This window comes from Lithobates pipiens, unplaced genomic scaffold (assembly GCF_037356315.1).
Source record: "Lithobates pipiens isolate NorthernLeopardFrog02 unplaced genomic scaffold, aLitPip1_a1.2 Scaffold_18, whole genome shotgun sequence".
NCBI classification, from domain to species: domain Eukaryota; kingdom Metazoa; phylum Chordata; class Amphibia; order Anura; family Ranidae; genus Lithobates; species Lithobates pipiens.
This window is the reverse complement of record NW_027507758.1, coordinates 60,281,788-60,295,192: the sequence shown is the minus strand read 5'-3', so window position 1 is coordinate 60,295,192 and position 13,405 is coordinate 60,281,788. Positions and strand designations below refer to the sequence as shown.

Below are 13,405 nucleotides of genomic sequence, written 5' to 3'. Positions count from 1 at the left end.
GCAAAAGAGGAAGTACCTTGGTTTGAAGCCTAAGAAATACAGCCTTTCCTTTTCTCTCACACTGTCTCCCTGTGAATATTTAACAGTATTTGATCCCAAAATAAAACCACACACACAGTATACAATCATATATCTGCAAGTTAGATACATGTGTTAATTTCACTATTTTTATATTTCCAGGGTATCAGCAGCCTCTTCAGTTCATTGAAAGTGGTGAGGCTTTTACGGCTGGGACGTGTGGCACGAAAACTGGATCACTATATCGAGTATGGAGCTGCAGTCTTGGTCCTTCTGGTCTGCGTGTTTGGCTTGGCTGCCCATTGGTTGGCTTGTATCTGGTACAGCATTGGGGATTATGAAGTCATCAACGAAGACACAAACACCATTAGGAATGAGAGCTGGCTGTCTCAGTTGGGAATGACCATTGGAGCCCCTTATCGTTTTAATTTATCAGGTTCTGGGAAGTGGGAAGGTGGACCAAGCAAGGATTCTGTCTACATATCTTCATTATACTTTACAATGACCAGCCTCACTAGTGTTGGCTTTGGAAATATTGCACCTACAACCGATGGAGAAAAGATCTTCGCTGTGGCCATGATGATGATTGGATGTAAGTAAATAATAATATAATTAACGATTGATGGATGTGATGTGGATGCTTGAAATGGGGGGATGGGCTTATTTAATTCAGTTTTGGAATGTGGCAACTGGTGAGTAGGCTTTGCCAAAAGACATGAACTGATGCTAGTTAGTAATGAAAGAAGATTTACATATTCTTCCTGATCATGATAATTATATGCAGTTTGTTGTGTAATTAGTCAGCAATGTCACTGTTCTTTATTGAATGTATGTAATGAATGTCTACTAAACTCACTGGTTGCTAGTGAGGCTGTATTCTCAGTAATGTCACCATGAGGAATACTGGTCATTAAACCATTGGTTGACTATGTTTTTGAAGGTGGCACTGGTATCTAATGAATGACAGGCTGCATTCTTAGTAATGTCACCGATGTCTCATGATAGGTTGCCTTCTCAGGGATGTCACTGGTCATTAAACCATTGGTTAACTATGTTCTCAAGGGTGGCACTGGTCTCTGGTGAATGATAGGCTATATTTTCAGTAATGCCACCTATGTCTCATGATGGGCTGCTGTCACTGGTCATTAAACCATTGGTTGACTATTTTCTCAAGGGTGGAAATGGTCGCTGCATTCTCAGTGATGTCACCTATGTCTCATGATGGGCTGCCTTCCTAGGTATGTCACTGGTCATTAAACCATTGGCTGACTGTTCTCAAAGGCGGCACTAGTCTCTAGTGAATGACAATTTGCATCTTTAGTAAAGTCGCCTAATGCCGCGTACACACGACCGGACTTTTCGATGGACTTGGACCGGCGGACTAAATCCAACGGACAATTCGATCGTGTATGGGCTCCAGCGGACTTTTTCTTCCCAAAAGTCCAACGGACCTAGAAAAAAAACTTGCTTCAAATCTGTCCACCGGACTCGAGTCCGGTTGAAAAATCCAGTCATCTGTGTGCTAGTCCAATGGACTAAAACCGACGCTAGGGCAGCTATTGGCTACTGGCTATGAACTTCCTTATTCTACGTTATCACATTGGAATCCGTCTGACTTTTGGAGTGATCGTGTGTGGCCAAGTCCGTTTGTTTGAAAGCTGCAAAGTCCGTCGGATTGTCCGCCGAACCAAGTCCGCTCGTGTGTACGCGGCATAAGTGTTCAGATGGGCTGCTGTCTCAGGGATGTAATTTTATAACACTATGACTATGACTGTTCTTAAGGATGGCACTGGTCTCTAATGATGTCTCGGTGATGTCAGCAGTGTATAGTAAATGTTGGCCTGTACTCTCAGTGATGTTATAAATAATAAATAATACATATGCTGCTTTTGTGTCTAATCTTAGTGCTGTCCTTTGTCTCCCTGTGAATGACAGGCTACCTTCTTAGCAATATTATTAGTGTATAATGAATGATGGACCGAGTTATCAGCGATGTCACAAAGAAAAAGTATGTTGCTTTCTCTGCAATGTCTCTGGCCATAGAACACTGGTTGACTATATTCTTGGTGATGTCGATGGTCTTGGTCTCTAGTGAATAACTGCATTGTTAGTAATGTCACCTATGTCTCATGATGGACTGCTATCCTAGGGATGTCACTGGTCATTAAACCATTGGCTGAGTATGTTCTCAGTGAGGGAACTGGGCTCTAGGGAATGACGGACTGCATTCTCCGTGATGTCATGTCACCAGTGTATCGTAAAGGTTAGGCTGCATTCTCAGTAATGTTATAAAGAATATATATGCTGCTTTTGTGTCTAGCAAATCTATCAAATTATTTCTGAGTGATGTTCCTGGTCACCCTGTGAATGGTAGGCTGCTTTCAAAGCAATGTCATGTTGAATGATGAAATGAGTTCACAAAGTGATGTCACAAAGAAAAGCTATTCTACTTTCTCTGTGATGTCACTGGTCATTAGAACATCGATTGACTGCATTCTTAGTGATGTGACTGAGTAATGTCACCTATGTTTCATAATGGGCTTACTTCCCAGGGATGTCACAGGTCTTTAAAACATTAGTTGACTAAATTCTGAATGGAGTGAATTTTCAGAGATGTCACTGATCTATGTCATATTTGCTAATTTATTAAATGATACATTTGACAATGATAAATTTATGTTGTATGTCATGTGCCAAGTCTGCCATGTCAGTGATGTCACCGTATTCTACTGAATTCATAGAATTAATTCTTAGAGCTTGTTCACATCAGCAATGATGGGCTATGTTGATCAATGCAGTCTTAATGCACGAACAAGTCAATTTGTCTATGTGCTACACCTATGCATTGTCTTGGTGTGTTCCTCAAAAGAGAAGAGAATAGAACAGCACAGTGGGTTAAATATGGTCCAATTAAAAAAGCCTGCACACACTCTTCTTATTAAAAAAAAAGTCTGCACACACAAATGAATGCATTATGGTGTGAACAAGTCATTAGTGATACCTAGCGAATGACCAGCTGCCTTCTCGGTATGCCCCCAGTGTATAGTAAATGATGGCCCGCTTTCTCAATAATGTCATAAAGATTGTTTTTGCTGCTTTTGTCCCTGGTGAATGGATGGAATGAATTCTCAGTAATTTGCAGTGTTTTCCTGACCATAATGCATATATGCAGTTTTTCATGGTACATGATTTGTGATGTCAGTGATGCCACTGTCCTCTACTGAATGGATGAGGTGACCAGTAATGCCACTGGTCTCCAGTAAATGACAGTCTGCATTCTCAGAGGTGTCACCTGTGTCTTGTAATGGGATGCCTTCTCAGGAATGGCATTGGCCATTGGTTGACTACTGATCTGTGTTGAATTAATTTAATTCATTCTTGGTTAATGATGGGATTCCTTCTCAGTGACGTATTAAAAAATGGACACACAGCATTCTTAGTGATATCCCTGGTCTGGGGTGAATAGACGTGCTATACTATCAGTAATGACAATGGCATAGATAAGTTGTATTACATGTTGAATTATTGGGATTTACTGGTGGCCATAGCTAGTATACTATTTTGCCAGTTAAATTATCTACCTTGTTTTTTTTTTTCTAATTGACTGATCAATACAGATTATCCAGTTAATGTAATTTCTTCATTCTGTAACTGCATAATTTGGACCATGCATTAAGGACCCTGCCAGCCTTTGTAAACTTCTGAAGTTTCCTCCTAAGAGAAGCTACCTTGTGATGTCTACTATAAACATTGTTAACCAAAAAAGCCTCTTTTGTACGCACCTAATCACTGCACCTCAAAGTGAGTTGCAGATGAGGAAGCTAATAAGCCTTTCACCCATGGAGCTATCTAAGCCTTTCCCACCTGCGCTCTCTTATGCCTCGTACACACAAGCGGATTTTCTGTCGGAAAAAACTTGGATGGTTTTTCCGACTGAATTTCGCTCGAGCTTGGCTTGCATACACCCGGTCACAGAAAAGTTCTCTGAACTTTTGACTGTCAAGAACGTGGTGACGTACAACACTACGACGGGCCGAGAAAATTAAGTTCAATGCTTCCATGCGTCGAATTGTTTCTGAGAATCTGTAGGAATTTTGCACGCGGAATTTGTACAGACGATTGGAATTTCCAATCAGAACTTTTTCCGACTGAGAGGAGAAAGAGATCTCATCGCTCCAGGAACACACATACAGGTAGTGAACTCCTCTCTCGGCCCGGAAGCCACAGGCTCAGACAAACGAAAGTAGACTCTGGACTGCGGTACTCTTGAGAAAAAACGCCTTTCTTTATTAAAAAAACACATAAAAAAACACAATAAAGAAAGGTGTTTTTTCTCAAGAGTGCGATAGTCCAGAGTCTACTTCGAAAAATAGAGAACCTGCTCTCAATCTTTTGCTGGTGGGAATTCCGCCAGCAAAAGTCTGATGCAGCATACACACGGTTGCATTTTCCGACAAAAAGCTCTCATCTGACTTTTTCTGGCGGAATTTCTGATCGTGGGTACAGGGCATTAGGCCCCATTGTTGGTGTCAGTGGGAGGATTTGGGCCCTGTTGATGTCAGTGGGAGGAATAATCCCCCATTGTTGGTATTAGTGATAGGAAGAATGCTACATTGTTGGTGTCAGTGGATGGAATAGTGTCCCAAGGGCCAGATAAAGGCAAGGAAAGGACCACAGTTTGGAGACTGCTGCGTTACAGTGTAAAATAAATAAAAACCCTAAAAGCCCATTTATAATGGCTGTCGCATTTGAGCAGAGAGCAATTGAGAATGCAGAGACCTCACCTACGCAGGGAGAGACATGAGGATCTGTAAGGTGACCTAGCTTTCCAGCATCTACGAAAAGTCTGAAATATCAGTTTTGTGGAGGACTGACTCTAATCAGCTGCAGTTTATTGAGTTCTCTCAATTACTGATTACATCTATCTGCTTCATGTAGCGGTTAGCTGTGTAGTGTGAAGCGGAGTGAATCCTTCCAGCTTATCTACACAAGGGATTCATGTATTGTATCAATAGAAGAGAAGCGTTCTTATATGTTAGTTATCAGTCAGTGGAAGGAGAAGGATGAAACGTACAAAGAATAGAGCTAATTAGCAACTTCATACATTTGATCCTGTTGTATCCATACCGTAACTTTGATGTATTTTTAGTGGCAATCATCTACTCACAATTTGGTTCTTTGAATCTAGATGCTTTAATGTCTCTCTTCTAAACTATTGGTCAAGAAAGTTTGAATATTAGCAGTGATACCTGTATATAGTCATAGGCTTGCAGATTGTTACTGCATTGCTTCCATAATTAAATGTGAAAATAACCGAAGAAAGAACATTGGGATTTTCCAGGTGCTACCAATTGATATATAACATATAACATGTACAACAGAAAATGTCGCAAAAAATTGTCCTTTGTATGATACAAAAATTGTAAAAATACATAAAACATGTGAGGAAGGGGCTACATCCCACCATCTAGCACAATACTTATATTACAATGTGCTATGATCTTCTCACTTAAAGCGGAGTTCCACCCTAAAGTGGAACTTCCTCTCATCGGAACCCTCCCCCCTCCAGTGCCACAATTGGCACCTTTCAGGGGGGAGGGGGGGTACAGATACCTTTATAATACAGGTGTCTGCACCCACTTCCAGGCATAGATATCCGCAGAATCTGCGGGTATTGACACCAATTCCTGCGGGGGCCCCTGCTGTCTGCTGGGAAACACACGGGTCCCAGAGACGGCAGGGACCATCCTTATTGCGCAGCACGACTCGCGCATGTGCAGTAGTGAACTGGGAAGTTCACTTCCTGATTCCCATACCCAAGATGGCAGTGGCAGCACCCAAGAGCCGAGCAACAGATCGGCTTCAGGTGCCGACATCGCGGGCGAGCTGGACGGGTAAGTGTCCAGAGCTTAAAAGTCAGCAGCTGCAGTATTTATAGCTGCTGACTTAGGCCCCTTTCACACATGCGGACATTATGTCCGTATTTCATCCATCCGTTTGCGGATGAAATACGGACATACATGCATTCCTATGGGATAGCGGGTGTCTGCGGATGTTTATCACCCGCTATTGTCCGCCTCCGCTATTGTCCGATTCTACAGACGGAGGAAAATTCTATTTTTCTATTCGTCTGCACAGCGGATCGGATGAACACGGACAGGCGGTCCGTGCTCATCCGATCCCCCATAGAGGAGAGCGGAGAGGGCGGTCCCTGCACAGTGTGCTGGGACCGCCCTGTCTGCGCTGGCTCAGTGGGGACAACGGAGCGATCCCCGCTGAGCAAGTGGATCATCACGGGGCGGATCATTACTGATCCGTCCCGTGGGAAAAGGGCCTTAAAAAAAAAATACGTCGGAACTCCCGCTTTAAGTAAATTCTGATTATGATGATTGGGCAAGAGTTGCATTCGGCATGTTTCGCAGATCAATGGACCTGCTTCATCAGTACAATGGGGAAAGCATATACACAAATTATCCTAACATTATGACCACTGACAGGTAAAGTGGCACCTGAAACTATGATATATTAGGCAGCAATGGACATGTTGTCCATGAAATTGAAGTGTTGAAAGCAGAAAAAAATGGGGAAGCATATGGATTTGACAGAGGCTAAATTATAATGGCTAGGTGACTGGATTAAAGCATCTCGAAAACTGCAGCTCTTGTGGGATGTTTCCTGTCTGTAGTGTTTAGGACCGACCAAAAGTGGTCCAAGGAAGGAAAACCAGTGAACCATTGACAAGGTCATGGGTGGCCAAGGCTTGATGGAATTGAAGGCTGGCCCGTGTTGTCCCATCCAATATAAGAGGTACTGTAGCTCAAATTGCGAAAAAATGAAATGCTGTTTCTGATAGAAAGGTGTCAGAACATACAGCGCATTACAGTTTGTTGCATGTGGAGTTCCGTAGCTGCAGACTGGTGAGGGTGCCCATGCTGACCCATGTCCACAGCCAAAAATGCCTACAATGGGCAAATTAGCATCAGAACTAGACCACAGAGCAAAGAAAGATGGCCTGGTCTGATAAATTATGTTTTTGTTTAGGTCATGTGGATGGCTGGGTGTGTGTGTGTTGATTACATAGGAAAGAGATGGCACCATGATGCACTATGGGAAGAAGGCAAGCCAGTGAAGATAATGATCTCATACTGATGGTAAGCTTTGAGGGGCCCATGCTGGGACCTGTAGTCCTTCACTTTTGGGGGGGGTCGCATCCCCCAAAAGTAAACAACTACAAGTCGCAGAATGAACTCCTCTTCTTTCTATGGGTCTCTGCAGTGCCCGGCTCCCTCGTGACACACATGGCTCCAATCCATCCCTGGCTTCCAGTCTCACCTCAGACTTCCCTTTCCCTTCCCTTCCCTCTGAGCATGCCATGCCACCAAAGAAGATGGAGGAGGTGGATGAAGCTAAAGCACTAGGGGGAGTGGCGGAGAAAGCTAAATCCTCCTCCGCTTTGAATGCTGGGGCCTCGTTCTGCATTAGGGTGGAAATGTGAAATCACTGGTTGCTAGACACCCAACGCCGTGGCCCTAGTAACCAGTGAGCAGTAGAGCCAGCGGTGGAGGTTGACCAAGCTATGGGTCTCGGCTGGCTGGAATGAATACCATCGATTAGTAAAGTGCCACTGTCTGCGGTGGCCCTTTTTGGGACATCAGATTGGCAGTGTCTCTGCAGTCTTCGCTAATGTCCCTTCTGCCTGGGGGGTGACACCACCCTCCTATAAAATCTTGCCCAAGGCAAACGCCTTGCAAAGGCAACCCCTGCCTCATCACCATAATTGGCAATTATGTAAAGGCCAAGTCCAGCTTTCTGACCATGTTTCATGTTACACCCATGACTTCACTTCACAGACCCCCATCCTTAAACTGTGCCAATATCCTTCTTCTTGCTGTAGCAAACTGTATATTTTTTTGAACAAGGCTCTGCCCACACAACTGCATTCTTTATTCACAGAGACTCTCCCACCGTGGCAGAGGGACTCGTAGATATCAATAGAGCGCAAGTGTGGTGATCTCACCCGTAGCCTGTTGATTACTTCTTTCAGGTCCATATCTGAAGTTCCTTACCTTTTGATCTTGAAAGACATTGAATGTGACTTTATACTTTTGTAGAAACATACCGTCCTTTCTTACTGTGTTTTAAAACATTTTGTATTATAACATTTTTTTAGACAAGTTTTCTTGTACAGTACATGTATTAATAGGTAGCACATGAAAAGACCCAATGTCCTTTCTTGTGTAGTTTTCAACATTGGCAGTAATGTGTGAAAATTGATGGCAAGAATGTTTCATTAGCAACAAAAATAAAATAACATCAAAGAGCAAGTCGATCGCTGCAGCCAATTTAGATGTTTTCTTTCCTTCAGTTATATTTTTATATACCAGTCTTAGCATTTCCCCTTCTGCCTAGGGCAGAACATAAATGTCCTAATCTTAGTAGTATAATATTAGTACAAAAAGGCTTTGATTTAACGTAAAGCCCAACTGAAGCCTTTTTAATCTTTTTGTTTTTTTCAGTCCTGTGCTGTATTTGTTAGTATTTGTGACTGATTTTTGCTTGTAAATGCTTAAAAATGCCATTAACTCTCAGTGAAATCAGTGCTACCTGCTCTCACATTGCTGCGTTCTATGCTGGCAGAGCTGAGTAACAGTGTCACCACACAGGCTTGTATTCTAGAAAAGGGGAGGGGACATGTCTGACCAGGTCGATTGAATTACAGAGAGTGCACTGGATCTAAAGCTGGCCATACTTGGATCATTTTTTTTCTTTTTGATTAACCATCAACGAACGGATTCCCTCATCCACACAATCCAGGTGGATAAAGGAATCCTCCCTGCTGTGCTGCTGTATTCTGACAGCGGGACACCTCTGATGTCAGAATTCCCTGATCAGCGCTGCAGCCGATTGGCTGCAAGTGTTAATCGAATGGAAATTTTCCAATATTCACATTCAAGACATTATTATGACTTCCCTCTAGCCAGAAAGGCCATAAATGGATCGAAATTCGGCTGGTCCCTGTTTGACAGGTCTAATTTCAACCCATCTATGGGCAGCTTAAAGTGCTATTAAAGAGGAAGTAAACCCTGATGAGTTTACTTCCTCTTTGATTTCCTGCAAAGGTAAAGCATAATGGACTACTATGCATCGCATAGTAGTCCATTATGTGTCACTTACCTGACACAGGAGCCAGCGAAGTCACCGCTGTCCCCTGTAGTCCGGAGCCTCCATCTTCTCGGTGGGTCTCGCTGCTCCAGCACTGTCATTCGTCGGAGCCGCGGTGACATCACTCCCGCGCATGCGCAAGGGAGCCGCCACTCGTGGCATATCGCCGTTAACTGTGGTGCAATCAGTGCGCCTGCACGCCGCTGTCTATGGCGCATGCGCCGTAGACAGCGGTGCCAGTCTTTTGGAAAATATCTCCTAAACCGTTTAAAACCACTTTAAACCCAAAACCAAAAATATAATATATTTCAGCTTACCAGCCATTAGATGTGGTGGCTGCATTTGTTTTCTTTTTTTAATGTTTTTTTCCCTCTATTTTCGCCTGGTGATCTGGCCAGTAACACACTTCCTGTGCTCCTTCACTCCCTGGATGAAGGAGCACAGGGGGTACAGCAGACAGCAACATCGTCAGTCTGTGGGGAGGGTAGTGTTACATGTAGTGCCAGATTTAAAATTGAAGCCAAACTCTGGCTCACACTTTATAATCAGTTACAGCAAACCATTTTTTTTCTTTTAGGATAAAGATTTTACATGAATAAATAAAATCAGATCATTGTAAGCACCCCAGCCAGATGATGTCTTTGTGGACGAAACATGTCTGGTCTGAGTCTTTTCCATGTCATTGAGCTTTAGAATTCCTGTGTGATTACATTTTTGGAGATGTTCTGATAAATTTGCCTGTTACTTCAGAATTGATGTAAGTGTTCTACTTTCAAATAAACTTCATAAGATATGGTTTTACACTATGTGGAGGCTTTCTGTTTTTTATGAATGTTGGACTTCATGATTGAGTAAGAGGGCCAGTCGTTTGGAAAGATATGGTGTGAGATCCTCCAGACATTATCCTTTTCATTTTGTTTTTCGTATTTTCTATTATGATTAAATAAACTATTAATATAGTTTTTATTATTATTTATTAATAATATTGATAATAAAAAAACTATAATAATAGTTATAAACTATTAAATTATAGGTATTGGAATTTCCTTTCAAATTTGGCTGTTAGTGAACGAATATGGATGCATCCGAAGTTACCAATTGATCCAAAGTAATGAATGCCATTCATAATGAATGATCCGTTAAACGAAAAGAAAAAATGAATGAAGCGAAAACAAATTTTTCGGTAGTGCACATGTCTACTTTGTTGCACAGTTGTTGCTTTATAACTAAAGCTTTATATATATAGATTTTTGCACATTTGGACTTTTTTCACATATTTACTTATTTGCACTTTTTAATTTGTTATATGGTATTACAGGTAATTACCCACCTTTTTATGTACAGTATATATACATATACCTTCACTTGGTATGTACCCACACGTTGGTCCATGCATGTTAAACTTCGGGCATGCGCGTGTCCACTGCACTCCACGGGAGCGCACCCGGGTCCCGCAGACTCAATGTCAACCGGCTATCTGCAATCGCGGTGTGGAGAGACAGAACGGGGATGTAAATAGGGCAGATCCCCGTTCTGTTGGGGGAAAAGTCTGAGATCTGCTGTTCCTAGTGATTAGTGATTAGGCAGCCCAGCCCCCACACAGTTAGAACACCCCCAGAGGACACAGTTTACCCCTAGATCGCCCCCTAGTGTTAACCCCTTCCCTGTCAGTATCATTTATACATTGATCAGTGCATTGTTATAGCACTGCTCAATGTAATAATGTCACTGCTCCCCAAACATTGTGCCCCATAGTCAATGTCAGTGGCAGGAACTGTGCCCCAATGTTGTTGACAGTGGGGGAATAACGTCCCAAGGGCAAGATAAAAGCAAGCAAAGGGCCACATCCGGCCCCAGGGCCGCAGTTTTGAGACCACTGCTCTATGCTGTGTATTTGTGACATCAGATCCCTACCCCCTACTTTCTAATACTCAGAAATTATGTGTAAAATGTGTGCTTTAGGAGACTGTAGAGAACAGGTGACTGCAGATAAACAAGAACAACTTATGTAGGAGGATTTGTTTCATCCCTGTGGATCACTGGAGGATCGTCACTTTAGTATATGTAAGGGTTTACTACCACTTTTAGCGAGCTGGTATCCCTTAATATTACCCCTGCTCATGCCATATAGGCAATGTGCATGCAAGGACACATACTGTAAACACATACAGCATACCAAACAATGCACACACACACACACACACACACACACACACACACACACACACACACACACACACACACACACACACACACACACACACACACACACACACACACACACACACACACACACACACACACATTTTCTGTGACCTTCTGTTTCAGCCACTAACAATTTAAAGAGATATCCATCATTTTATTATTCTCTAATGATTAATAATAGGCAATGCCTTCATTTGTAATATATTGCTGTACTTTATGTCTACAGCAGTTATTTATTAGAAGAGATTATTCTGGGGCCAGTACAAGTCAAGGTTGCTTATGACAACTACTTTAATTTACACAGCAAAGATTATACAAGGACCGATCCATCACAGCCACGCCTGGCTGGATCCATGTTTTTATCTGAACGTTGGGAGCATTTCAATAATCCCACACATTCTCCATAATTAATGACAAAATGTATTTGATGGTAATGCAAGTTTTTCTTGCATTATTATGTTCAATAAATGTTAAAATATACTTTTTTTGTATTTCCAGTAGTTGGAGCACTGGGTACGTTTTCACATGTTTGCTAGGCTAATCTTAACCACTTAAGGACCGAGATTTGTCTGAAGGTCTGAGATTTGTTGTTTACAAGTTAAAAAACATTTTTTTTCCTAAAAAATTACTTAGAGCCCCCAAACATTGTACTTTTTTTTATAACACCCTAGAGAATAAAATGGCGGTCGTTGCAACACTTTCTGTCACACTGTATTTGCGCGGTGGCCTTACAAGGGGGGCCCTCTCCCGCCATCAATAAAAGTGATCTCACGCCGAATTTGCCACAGAGACCACTATTATTGGAAACTGGACCGCCCGCTGAAGAAGAGGATACTGGGGTTATGGCAGCTAGTTGCTGCCATACCAATGATATTCCTCTTCAAAGCCAGGACGTATATCGGTGTGCGGCGATCCAGAAGTGATTAAATCGGAGTTCCAGCCAAAAGTGTAAGCTCCGCTTATCTGTCTCCTCCTTCCCTTTCGGCACCACATCTGGCACCTTTCGGGGGCAGGTGGGAACGGGTACCTGCTTTTGACTGGTACCCTGTTCCAAATTCCGTCAGACCTTGTCATGACGAGGTACGTCAGAAGTTCGCCGCTCTGTTTGCACATAGCGTCAAGAGCACAATGGCAGCAGAGGACTGTGTCTGTGTCCCGTCTCCCAAATGAATTGAAGCAAGCAAACATTGATTGATGGGCATTGGTAGGCTGTATTGATGGGCACTGGTAGGCTATATTGATGGGCACTGGTAGGCTGCATTTGATGCACACTGGTAGGCTGCATTTGATGGCTGCTGGTAGGGTGCATTTGATGGGGGCTGGTAGGCTGCATTTGATGGACACTGGTGAGGCTGCATTTGATGGGCGCTGGTGGGCTGCATTTGATGGGCGCTGGTAGGCTGCATTTGATGGGCGCTGGTAGGCTGCATTTGATGGGGGCTGGTAGGCTGCATTGATGGGCACTGGTAGGCTGCATTTGATGGGTGCTGGTAGGTTGCATTTAATGGGCACTGGTGAGGCTGCATTTGATGGGCGCTGGTAGGCTGCATTTGTTTGGCGCTTCATTAAAAAGGCGGGGTATACAAGGGCATGGCAAAGGGGGTGGAGCCAGGGGATGGCCGTCAAAATGAGGTTTCGCCTAGGGTGTCAAAAATCCTTGCACCAGCCCTGGTTGAAGGATATGAAAAAATAATGGATCTCCTGGCAAGATCAACAGATAATCCATCTATGTTACAGGGGGGGGTTGTATTAATATACTGCATTGTATGATTCTGTCCAGAGTTCCACTTTATACAATAAAAGGACCCAGTTCACAAGAGCTTACAATTCATCAATATCTTTTAGTAACTTAAGCCGGCCGCGTGGGGCTCAGCAGGCAGCCAAAGCTTTGCTTGGTGTGGGCGTCCATGCAAACAGGCTTCTTGATTATGCCTTTCACTTGTTCTAAACACTGTCACCTCTGACTTTTTGTAGTAAGCAAACTGCTTTACAGACGTTCTCATTACCCATTCGATAGGGC

The 13,405-nt window shown here is 43.1% G+C and overlaps 1 protein-coding gene across 1 annotated transcript in view; it reads left to right on the top strand.

Moving 5' to 3' along the window:
* Window positions 1-13,405, top strand: part of KCNH1 (potassium voltage-gated channel subfamily H member 1) — a 563,287-nt gene that overhangs the window by 154,884 nt on the left and 394,998 nt on the right. The window contains exon 7 of the mRNA XM_077485723.1: window positions 181-610. Within this exon, the coding sequence (XP_077341849.1) occupies window positions 181-610 (430 nt within the window). The remainder of the gene's footprint in view (window positions 1-180; window positions 611-13,405) is intronic.